The 13022-nt window shown below is 37.1% G+C and overlaps 1 protein-coding gene across 3 annotated transcripts in view; it reads right to left on the bottom strand.

Annotated features, from left to right (window-relative positions):
• Positions 1-13022, bottom strand: part of Epc2 (enhancer of polycomb homolog 2) — a 114739-nt gene that overhangs the window by 67882 nt on the left and 33835 nt on the right. For all 3 annotated transcript variants that reach the window (XM_052724161.1, XM_052724160.1, XM_052724162.1), the window contains exon 2: positions 10108-10267. In XM_052724161.1, the coding sequence (XP_052580121.1) occupies positions 10108-10267 (160 nt within the window). The remainder of the gene's footprint in view (positions 1-10107; positions 10268-13022) is intronic.

Genomic DNA, 13022 nt, shown 5'->3' with positions numbered 1-13022 from the left:
GATCTGGTGGAAGAGAAACAACCAATTCCAGAGGCGCTGAAGTCTTCAACAGGCTTGATGGGCACAGATGACCAACTCCACTCACATTATTAGTCCCACCAAAAGGGAAGGAGGGAGGGGGCCAGGGAGGGAGGGAAAAGAAAAAAGAAAACTCCTAAGAAGCACTACTGCAGTTCACAATCCAGACCCACAGGCTCACAAAAGACAACTCCATCTGTCTGTCTTTGTACTATTAACTCCCCCATTATATCATTCAAGTCTTCTTTGCTGCAGTTCATTTTACCCAATACATCACGTCTACATTCAAGCAAAACATGATAAAGCACAGTAAAAAGCAAAGAGAGACTAAAGAGGTACCACAGTCAGAGCTAGGACCTGATGGAAATGTTGTATTTTTCTGACCAGGAATTAAGAAAACTATAACATGCCTAAGGCTTTAACAACAACAAATAGACAGCATTGCCAGAAGATGGATAACATAAGCTAAAAGACAGAAATCCTAGAAAGAAAAATCTAAACAAATGGGAGAGATAAAAATTACTAGCAACAGAAAGTGGTTTTGGTGGCTTTATTAGATTGGACATGATTAAGGAAAGCATCTCTTGGGTGGGCCTGGTGATTCATACTTGTAATTCCAGCTCTGAGGAGTCTGAGGCAGGGAAATTACTCTAAGTCTGAGGCCAGCTGGTGTGGCCTCTGTCTCAAAAGCATGGCCCTGTCTCAAAAATCCTAAATAAACTCTAAAACACACAACCTGCTAAAAAGGATAAAAGCCAAAGACTTAATGCTAGAGATAATACAAAAGTTGTCCTTTAATCTCAACACACAAACTGTGGCACCTGCCCAAAAGTATACACATGGGCAAGTATGTACACATAAACACAAAAAATACATAACAACAACAACAACAATTTCAGAATAAGCCAGAAGGAGAAAATGTCTTACCTACAGAGGACCAAAGATAAAAATTACATTCAATAGTCTCAAAAAAATGCAAAGAGAATAAAGTAAAATATCTGAAATATTGAGGGAAAAAGACTACCAACATAAAACCTTCTACCCTAAAAGCATGCACTCTATGAAATAATTCTTCCAAAATAAAGAAATAAAATCTTTTCAGACAAATAAATTCTGAGATCATTTATTGCCACAGACTTGACTTACATGAAATTTTAAAAGTCCACCAGAGAAAGAAAATGACATGGGTAAGAAAATCTGATTTGTATAAAGAAAGGAAGAATACAAGAAAATAAGTAAGCAAGGGCAAAACCATTTTCCTTATCCCTGATTACCTAACAACAGTAAAAAGATAATAATTTGTTCAAAACAGTACTGGTGACAATATATTTTTATGCACAGACACACACATAAGCATATACACAGACAGCTGTGTCTTTCATGTGATGTTTCAGTCAACTATGAACTACATATAACAGGGTTCTACAAGATTAGGACAGCTAAAAACAATTCCCATCACTCACTCGTTTGTGGGTAATGCTAGTATGAATCATATTGTGTTTCTGGTCATATAAAAAACACAACAGGTCAATTGTACAGCATGTAATACCTGACAATAAATTACTGTTCCTGGTCTGTGTACTCCCAATATTATACTTTGTTGTTACTGTTGTTCCATGTTTATGAGACAGAGTCTCACTAGATTACTAAGAACAGTCTGGAATGCTCAGGTTCAAGTGATCCTTATCTCAATCTCTTGAATAGCTGGGACATGCCATATGCTCAGCATTATACTATACCTCTTTTATCATTAGAGTACACTCTTCTAAAATATATATACACACACATATGTTTAGTGTAAAAGATTCACATATTCATATATACAATACAATGCATATTTATAACAAAGGGAGTAACTGTCATGTATTGGTCATCTTTAGGAGAGGGGTCACCAATTTTCTTCTGCAATTAACAGTGTATAAATTTTTCTTAAATTATCTTTATTTGTGTGTGTGTGTGTGTGTGTGTGTGTGTGTGTGTGTGTGTGTGTGTGTGTGTACACCAATGAAGTGCACATGGAGGTCAGAAGATAATTCACAGGAGTCAGTTCTCTCCTTCCACCATGTGGGTTCCAGGAAACTGAACATCAAGCTTGGTGTCCAAGCACATTTACACCCACTGCACTATCTCCTCAGCCCATGTAATTTTAATATTTTCATTATAATCAGAATATAAAAACCAGTCTCTCAACACACAACCTTATTCTCTTCCTTTTTACTGAGGAAACAGTGGGGATTCTAAAGTCAGTAAAAAACAAACAAACAAACCCAAACCAACTAATTTTCTGATTATGTTCTGAATAAGGTCTATATTGGGGGATATGAGATAAGTGTCTTTATTCAACTACATGGAAAGAAGACTGTATGGTCCAACAACCTTGACTGCATAACCGACAACAATTTCAGTATGAAAACAATTATTTATTATTATGTGTATGAGTTTTGCTTGCTTTCATGTCTGTGTACCACCACCATCACATGCAAGGTACAGATGGTTGTAAACTGTCATGCTGGGGTTGGCAACTGAACCTGTAGCCTGTGGAAGAGCAGCCAGTGCTCTTTCTTAACTCTGAGCTCTCTCTCCAGTCTGAAAACAATTATTTTAATCACTGTACTTGTACTGATTGCTTATTCTTTTCACCACTCACCTCTATTATTCATTTTAGCTTCATCTGAAAGCATCAAAAGGCACAGTACCTATTTCTTTTGTAATGGATAAAACCTATTTGACCAAGGTCCTATACAGTCCAGCAAACCTTAGTTTTTACTAAGCACACGTGTTTAGTCAAAGGCTTAGAGATAAGCAATTACCTCATAACTCTTTCCCAACTCTAACCTCCTGCTACTAGGGGTGTGTGATTATCTTCACAAACTGGCTGAGCCTGGAACACACCTGCTTGGTCAGTTCCTGAAGCCCAAAGGACCTAACTGATTCTCCCATTCTGTGTATGATCTTAATATTTGACTATGCATGTGCACTGGAATGAGAGCAATTGTCCTTACTGTTGTTTGTTGTTTAGGCTTTTCAAGACAGGGCTTCTCTGTGTAGCCCTGGCTGTCCTAGAACTTGCTCTGTAGACCAGGCTATCCACAAACTCAGAGATGTGCCTGCCTCTCCCACCTCTCTCTCTGAGTACTGGAATTAAAGGTGTGAAGCCACTATGCCTGGCACAAAAGAAATTTTCTCTGAAAGGCTCAGCTTATACAAGTAGCTCTCTCTTCAATGTTTTGGATTTGTAAACTTTAAAAGCTCTTTTTATTTTTCAGCTGGATCTTGGATTTTTTTTTTTTCCCTACAAGCCAAAATTCATCACCTTTCAATGGAGCTCCTCACTGTCCTGGAAATTTGAATTCTTTGGGATCTGTTGTTTCAGCAATATGCCAAGAGGAAGGGCACCAGTATCTTTAGAGTATCTCCTCCCCTCTCACAGTTATAAAAGGAATGCTGTGAGGCAGCTTATACTTTGACACCCATTTAAAACCTAAGATTTCACCAAGAGCTCAGGATAATGCAGCCAATAATCATGTTGCTGGAAGAGAAAGACTAACGCCTGGTGCCAGACCACAAGAGGAGCCTGCCTTCCCAAAAAGGAATTGTCACACAGTTCTGATAACTTATGGGAACATCTTGCAAGAAAAGACCAGACCAAAGACAAACCTGACTCAGCGATGGGCAAGACAACATCCCAATCAGCACAGTGTAATCATGCAAAGCTTTTGTCATCCACTTAAACTTAAATTTCATACCCTGTATCCTGGAAACTGCTCTATCGGTCGGTCGGTCACTAGACCCCCTTTATCTGTTTCTCTTCCCATTGTGGCTACACTCAACAAATCTCTTCTGTACTTTTCACACAATTACTTGTTCCTTTGAAATATTGAGGATGGGTAACTGAACCTAGCATATTGTGGCTGAGGGTGTTCGGGCTAATACCTTAAAACTCTGGGAAGACTATGAGAAACAACTGGCCTAGTGTAAATGAAATTTACAACACTGAACAGAGCCGGGACACAGGTCAGTTAATATTAGCTATTTCACTATATAAGAAGAAAAGTTTAGTTTCCTATTAAAATCCTAAGAAATAAGCATTCTCAGGAAATTTTAGGGTAGAGAACATTTTTTATAGGTATGTAGTCCACAAAATTGTAAGGCAGGAAAGCAAACTTCCCTTAAATTTTGTGCAAGATAGGGAGCCAAGATGTTGGATGGTGCCAACTCCCAAGGTAGCATTGCATCACTACAGCATCTTCAGGAGAGATGCTGGTTGCTAGGTGAATGCGCTGAATGTACTATTCCTGGCAAGTCCTACTAGCACAACCAGGCATGCTCTATCTTTCCACAGTATATTCTGTAGGAAGACACACAGGAAGGTTCTAAGTGCTTGCATGTCAACAACAATACCTGCCCCCCCCCACACACACACACACAGCCGTGTCTGGCACTCTGCCCCTTCTCTTGCACACTATTCTGCCATTTATTAGTTGTCTGTCCAGGCCAAAGAAAAGTATGTCCCATAAGTCCTTTCTATCAATAGGTAATATGTTCTCTACAGCCAATCTCAATTTTTTGTGTTTTATATATTTTAATAGACATAAAACACATTATCACCGCTGGGTGGTGGTGACATAAGCCTTTAATCCCAGCACTCGGGAGGCAGAGGCAGGTGGATCTGAGTTTGAGGCCAGCCTGGTCTACAGAGCCAGTTCCAGGACAGCCACGGCTATACAGAGAAACCTCATCTCGAAAAACCAAACCAAAAACAAAAACAAAAACACCAAAACCCACATACTACAATATATGCAATTTAACTATCAGAGTGGCTTTACTTTCTCTGATTGTTTTAATCATGACATTTAGTCTGTTTTATTTTTTAATCTAGGTGATGGCAATTCCATCCTCCTCCTTTTCAATACCAGACATACAAATTACACTGAGGTCAAAGGAGCATGCATTCTCCTTGAACTCAAGACTTTTTCAACTCCCTACCAAGATGACCAAGGGATTTATTATTATAAATATATTATTTATATATTATTTGTATCTTCCAGGTTAGGAATACTCCTCCTTACTGAAGTAGCAGCTTCCCAAACATGACTCTGCCACTTCTCCCCTCAGTGTCAGGGTCAGGAGATGGTGGGCGGTACTGTACAACCTGAGGGAAGAGTTTTAGAGCCGGCTGACCTCAACAGTGGTTGCGGCAGCTGTCTGGTCTGACCTTGTTCACTATGTCAGTCATCCTTCTAAACACCTGAAGCAACTTAACTTGAAAAAGTGTTTGCCACAAATCTGATACCATCTGCCACTAACTAGTGGCAGTTTTTGTAGTACTTGCTTATTTGAATAGTGGATGTGATTTCATGCAATCTATGCTCAATTTGATTTCTTAATATTCAATGACGTTAAAAAAGATGTCCCTTGAAATACAGGCAGAAATTCTTTCTGCCAAGTAATTCTAATGTAGAAATGCAATAAAACTGAACAACTGCTTTGGACTGTTCTTTCAATCAAAGCATATTTAGATCATCCCCAACTCTTTTCAATAAAACTATGCTTGCCCCTGTCTCAAGGAAAAGGGTCTATGTTCTGTTATGCTCACTGGAGAAAACAATGAAGAATATTGCAAGGATAACAGCAAAATTAGATGTTAGTCTGGCATATATTTCATACACTTGCTGAAAACAAAAACAATATAAAGGCCCAGTTTATACTGGGTGTTAAGCTTCCCTTTTTTAAACCAAGAAATAAAGGCTTGCTACCAAGAACCATTTAACTGACTGTAAAACCAGATGCAAATTAACATTAACGCAGTATTTCAAATTTATTCATGTTCTAAAATTCTGATACTTGAAAATAATTGTAAAGTATTTCCCCATTAAATAAAAGGGGTAACGGGAAATTATATAACTGACTGAAAGTAACTAACACTGTCCTTAAGGGGTCTCAAAATTAATTAAGTTATTTAAGTCCAAAAGAAATACCCTCATGTGTTATGAGTAAATTCTCAGAATACCAGTGTGGTGATTATAGAAAACACACTGAAAAGGACAAGAACAGGAACAAATAAGATGGTTATCTCATATCTAGATTCATTCCATTCTCAGCAAGGGGGCTGGGAATAAACAGGAAGTCTGTGCTGGGAGTCAAACCCAAGGTTTTTGTACATCCTAGACAAATGTTCTACTACTAAGCTATATTTCTGGCTTTTGGTTTTATGAGACAGGATCTTACTGTGTAACTCAGATTGGCCTTGAACTCAACAATCTTCCTGCCTCTATCTCCCATACAATGGGATTATACATATGTGCCATTAAACCTGATCTACTCTCAATTTTTCTACCCTAAAATAACACTGCTGATGAGTAAGGGAACGCACTTTTTAATTTCTTACTTGGATGCCACAGAGCAAGTCTTCAACTTTCACTGTGTTAATAATTTTAGTTTTATATTTAATCTAGTATATAATTTGTTATGTCCTGCAAGATTACTGTCTAAGAACCATCATGGCATGTATGCATTTATCTTTAATCAACTCATTTACTCATTTATTCAACAAACATTTAATTGTAATCATAATCATGTTAGGTAGTACATAGTACGTTAGGCAATGAGATTCAGATTTTAGAAATCTGAGAGACAACAGAAGGCAAACCATCACAACTGAAGGGAGTTTTGAAGCAAACAGCACTCAGAATTTTGAGAGGAGTCAGGAAGCACTCATAACAGCAATCCCAGGGACAACACTTACCTTAAAAATAAGTGTAGAAGGACTAAGAAGGTGCAATCAAATAAGGTATTTTATATATAAAGCAAATTTTAGAGAGTTCACTACCCCTATAGCTTAAAACATGAAAGGTCAGAGAAATTAGAAAACCAAAGTTCACTGCCATTGCAATTTCCATGGGTAATGGTAAAGTGAATGTGATTGGCTCCTCCTAATGAGCTTTGAATGCAGAGGAAGAAAAGGATAGTCAATTTTAATTCAGTTCAATAAAGTTGGCATTATAATGAAAAACAAAACAAAACATGGAGCCAAACATGGTTGGAGAGGCAAAAAGGAAGGCTTTACATTATACAAGTATACTAAAAATTCTATCTCATAGGCAAGAGAGAGGTGCTGGGAGATTCTGAAATGGGAAGCCACAATTATAGGAGGACATGTGATTGATGCAAAGGTATAAACCCTAAGTGAGTTCCAAGCAGCCCTTACCCTTCCTCCAGCCAAGCAAACCCACAGCCACAGAAAGAAGTTTTAGCCTACGCCTACCAGTGTAATTGTTTTCCCTAGCTAGGTAAATGGGATACTTACAAATCTTTTATTAAGAAGGAAATGAAAAATTTAGTGACATTTTCTAAAATTCCCTGTATTTACAGGGTTTGCAAGAGGTTATATTTAAAATTTAAGACTTTCTTTTAAAAATCTAATTAAAAACAACAACAACAAAAAACTAACCATGAACTTGAGATCTAGTATACCTAACCTTAAATACAATTGGCCTATAAGGTGAACAAACTGGAATATCAATTTGACAAAACTTTACATATAAGCTTAAAGGTTATAGGTTATAAATACAAAACCTTAAAAGGTAGAATATAAAACTACCTATATAATATGTATAATACAATATATACTATATTTTGACAAACAGAATAAAATGAAATGAAAAAATAACAATGTAAGAGTCATGTTTGTTGCTTCCAATGGGGATGATTCAAATTTGTTAGACTTAGTTTTGGTGTTTATTTTCCAAGAAAGATTTTTAATAACTACTCTCGCTATTTAGCTCTGCTATTAAAACACAGAACAACTGATTCTTTGGCCTCAACAAAAAGATTCCCACTGTGAAAATCTGTCTCATTCCTCACTGATATAAAGGTAAAGGCAAATTCAATAAACTGAAAGGATTCAAAGTCAAAGAACACAGAAAGCAAGTCACATAAATAATGTTTGTGACTATATTCCCCCTCAGTGCTTCTCAGAAAAGGCTGGGGTGTAGCTCAGTGGTAAGGTACTTGCCTAGGTCCGTTCCATCACAGAAAGAAAACACAATGAAAAAAGGTCTCTGGAAAACTGTTCTTTCCCCACAGGGCTTAATTTTTAGAATCATTTAAAAACAATGAGTCAACAAGCATATCAACAAGAGAGAAAAAACTATCTGCTCACCAGGGGTCACAGTCTAAAAGACAGAAAGAATGACTACCAATGGTTACTACAGACAGTAAAAGGTACACACAAGCACAAGATAAACAAAGAGGAGAGACAGAATGAGAAGAGGTAGGGTAAACTTCCCTAAGGGGATTTGGTCTTAAATGAGCTGTAGGGTGAAAAAGAACTTTTGAATATGCATGTTAAGAAAATGTAAAGTACAGGAAATGTAGGTCATTTCTAGCACTTCCTGGACACCATGAGGGGAAGAGCAATAGGAAATGACACTGGAGATTAAGGCATGACCCAGTCACAAAGAATGTCATATATCCATTCTACTTTTGAGTTCTATATACACTGTCATCAATTGTAAGATACAGCATTACTATATGGATCCTAAAGCCTGATGATCGAGTTCTACTGTTAGAATGTTTAATAGTCATACTTTAAGTGTAAGATAATTAGCCAAACACGCAGGGGGCAGCAAAAAAAAAAGACCTTTGTATTTCTCAGTTTACTAAGGTGGAAGGAGAGGGGCAGTAATCCTTGGAGAATTGATCTTTGAGTCAGTTTGTAATCTGAATTAAAGCTAACAGTATAGACCAAAACCAAGAGACTGAAACAAACAAGCAACTGTTTTCAAGTGGCCTTAAGTTGGCAGTACCCTGCTGTCTCTCAGAAGTACATGAGTATTCTCTTCAGGGGGGCAAACTTCAGTCAGGGACAACAGGAATTGAAGACGAAAACTCATTTCAAAGATGAAAAAACCAAAGATGGACATCTTAGGATCAACGAAAACAATCATCACTCTTAAGTATGGTGATGTCTCAGAATTACTGAGGGGACTTTACTAAAATTTGCAGCACTGGGAGGACATGGTCCAAGGGTACAGTAGCCGCCAGGCATTGACAAAGCCCCAGATCTAAATCCCTAGTGCTGTCAAAAATAATACATCTCTAGTCCACATATCCAAGGATACTCAGAGAGATAAGTACTTCAGCAGGAATTCCCCAAGCAGAGCCCTGGAATCTCTATCTTAACAAGTAACCCAACACCCAAGACATGCTGACAATTCTGACAAGATATGAAGGCACTGACACCAGTGTGCATAATGTTAGCAATAAGGAACAGTAGGATTTTAATCAAGACCATGATTGGATCAGAGTGAAAAGTTTGGAAGACCACTATGGTACAAAGCAAACTTTGGAGAGCAGACAGAATAGTGAGGATGGAGAACAGAGCATAGTAAATGTTATAATTAGGAAATCATCACAATAATATTAAGAAGGTCCAAGATGATGACCATTTACGGACTAACAGTAGGAGGAAAACAAGAGTAGTAAAAATCAGAATTAGAGTTTATAAAACGTAAATGAAGCCGGGTGGCAGTGGCATATACCTTTAATTCCAGCACTCAGGAGGCAGAGCCAGGAGGATCTCTGTGAGTTCGAGGCCAGCCTGGTCTACAGAGCGAGATCCAGGACAAGCACCAAAACTATACAGAGAAACCCTGTCTCAAAAAACCAAACCAAACCAAACCAAAAAACTTAAATGAAAGATGTTATTTTGAGTTTTCTAAAGATACAGCCCTAATAGTGAGCATTATAGACACTCACCTTTTAAAAATAAACCTTATTGAGTATTGTAGCCCACCATCTTTTTAGCTGTATAATAAACTGTGGTCTATAAAATCTTATACTATATAAACATTACAGGGTCCAAATATTATTAAAACTCAAAGTGATCTTCAAGCTCAAATGAAAATATAAACAGATTTAAATCTCTAATGTTTAATATTCTATTAATCAGAGTATATGAATTAAAAGCTTAAAATCTCAGACAATATAAAAGATTTTCAGTGACTGATCATTTAAAATTACAAACAGAAAACAATCAATTAGCAAACTTAAAATTACAAACAGAAAACAATCAATTAACAAACTTACGCTGAATGTGAATGAACTGTTTGGGCTGTTTAAACTCCCCTTTGTACAAGCGATTGTAATAGTTGACGTTGCTCTCTGCCTCGGGAACTGGAATGACCATGCTCTCTTTTTTTTCTCTAAATACTTGCTGCGCTGAAATAGCTCGCTGTAAGTGATGTTCCTGGAAAATGTAAAGTAGGCAACATAAGTTGTGTTGGTAATAGTAACTCATGCATAATTCTATTTAAAAGTTACTTGGTTAACTAATTGCAAAAAATCAATTACGAATAGTTCTCCTTTGCTAAATCATAGAGTTTTTTTCTGCATACCCAAGAAAGCATTACCATCATTTTCCCGTAATAACTGTGGCTTATTATCAGTAGCACAACTTTATAACAATTTGAATAGTTTTAAAAAGACAAACCCATATACATGTTCATAACCTAGAATTAATATTTCCATTATAAGTCTATACCTTGCTTGTTAAATAAATTGAGGTATTTGTCACCACTACCAGATCAAGAAAAAAATATTCAAGTCACAGGAAATAAGTTTGTATTAAATTTTAAATATTTTCTATACTTGAAACTTAATCAGTACAACATTCTGAATTATTAAAAAATAAAGATGAAATTATGTCCAACAAATAGTATTATAACCACAGCAGGAAATATTGAATAAATATTAAACCAAAAGTTCCTATAAAATATACACAGGCTCTAATCACTTCTCATCAACAGCCTCTGAAATGTTCTACTATGCTTATTCCCCTTAGAGCAGCTTTACCTTTTAGAAGGTAAATACATTATTGCCACTTCCACAAAGATCCCCATCATATCAGTGTAAAGGTTAAAATTCCTCAATGACCTTTAAGGCTCTGTAGTATTCTCTGACACCTCAACCTCTCATCTTTTCCTCTAGCCATAAATGTTTGTTCCTGTTTTCAAGTAGTCTCTAAATAGTCTACTTTTGAAATTCTTTAGTTTCATCTACCAGGAGGCCTTCCTAGGACTTCCTCATCTAGAACAGACCTTTCCCATCACACCTTGCAAAGCTTTGTTTTTTCTTCATTCCACTTATTACATATGATACATTTAAAAAAATCTCATTTGTCCATCCACCTGCTATGCATAAGCATGCTCTTAGGGAACCTTGCAAAGCTTTGTTTTTTTCTTCATTCCACTTACTACATATGATACATTAAAAAAAAAAATCTCATTTGTCCATCTACCTGCTAAGCATAAGCATGCTCTTAGGGAACTGCTATTTCTGCTCCTTCTGTAAACATATATACATCTACAAATTGTACAAAACAGTAACAACACATAAAAGCTGTTAAATATATATTTAGTATATAACACCTACTAGATTCCTAATATTTCAGAGAATGCAAAAATGTACTGTCAACAAAGAAACTGAGGTGTAAATATGCTTAGTAACTTGTTAAGGTCACATAATTCTAAGTGACAAAGCAGATATGAACTTGGCTATATATTTGCAAAGCCAAATTCTTAATAATAGCATTTTAATTTTTGAAGTCCTACAGAATCTAAGAAATTAGATATTAACTTCATTCAAGCCTTTGATGTAGGGTGTCCCAGGCACAGTCACAACCACAGCGCCACAATGGGCAAGATAACTATGAATGGGACCCAACACAAAATCATAACCTTACTTAAAACATTATGAGATTTTGATAATTTTTAATAATTCAATTGAGTGGTTCTCAACCACGAACTTTGTAGATTAAATACCATTATAGTGTCATGCAAAATAAACGTTATAGTCTCACTATTTGTATGTATACATGGCTTCAGTTTGAAGGTGGTGCTCATCATTTTAGCGTCACATTCCAAGCACAATCCAATTCACACCATCAGACATTATATGTGCTCTTGGTGGCTTGGTAAGTAAAATGCAGCAATTATCAATAATATTTTAGCCTACCATTACAACTGATAGGTGCTGTGGGATGGTCTGTATGTCAAATGTGTTGCTGATTGGTCAATAAATAAATCACTGATTGGTCAGTGGCCAGGCAGGAAGTATAGGCGGGACAAGGAGGAGAAAAAATTGGGAAGTGGAAGGCTGAGTCAGGGAGACACTGCCAGCCGCCAAGATGACAAGCCGCATGTGAAGATGCCGGTAAGCCATGAGCCATGTGGCAAGGTATAGATTAATGGAAATGGATTAATTTAAGCTGTAAGAACAGTTAGCAAGAAGTCTGCCACGGCCATACAGTTTGTAACCAATGTAAGTCTCTGTGTTTACTTGGTCGGGTCTGAGTGGCTGTGGGACTGGCGGGTGAGAGAGATTTGTCCTGACTGTGGGCCAGGCAGTAAAACTCTAGCTACAGATAGGTGTTTAATGTTATTCAAAAGGCTGGTAAGTGCTGATATTTGATTATTAAGGTACCTCCACACCTTGGTCATGCCTCAAGCATCAGCTGCACTTTGTAAGTTGGCAACCCATTTGAGCTGCACTGGCAGCTGAGGTGTGGAAGGGCTCAAGTCTTGCTGTTTTGCTTTTCTGTCAATTAATCTTCACAATAAAAGTAAATATAGCCCCTTAGCTATTGTTTTTAAGTTCTAGCATGGCTCCTCCAACAGCTGAAAAGAAAACGAAAGGCAAGTGTCCAAAAGGAACCTCACAGATGAAAAGGGTTACTCATCAAAGAGTGGCAGGTGACGAATACGTCAAAGCACACAGGAAGGCACTGTACTTTAGGGAATCTGTCCAAGTTTTGAAAACTATGATTTGAAGAGAACATTACATGCAAAAGAATGCTGCCAAATTGAGTGAGTATCAAAGACTGTATCATAAGGACAAATGTCAGAACTGAAAAAACCTCGGATTATACTATAGAAGCAAGTTATGTGGTAACACACTTAAAAGGAAAAAAGCCGTTTACTCTGATAGTGGACTCACTAGATAGT

Source organism: Peromyscus californicus, unplaced genomic scaffold, assembly GCF_007827085.1.
Source record: "Peromyscus californicus insignis strain IS unplaced genomic scaffold, ASM782708v3 Scaffold_7__1_contigs__length_154581171, whole genome shotgun sequence".
NCBI lineage: Eukaryota > Metazoa > Chordata > Mammalia > Rodentia > Cricetidae > Peromyscus > Peromyscus californicus.
This window is presented reverse-complemented; position numbering and strand designations above follow the sequence as displayed.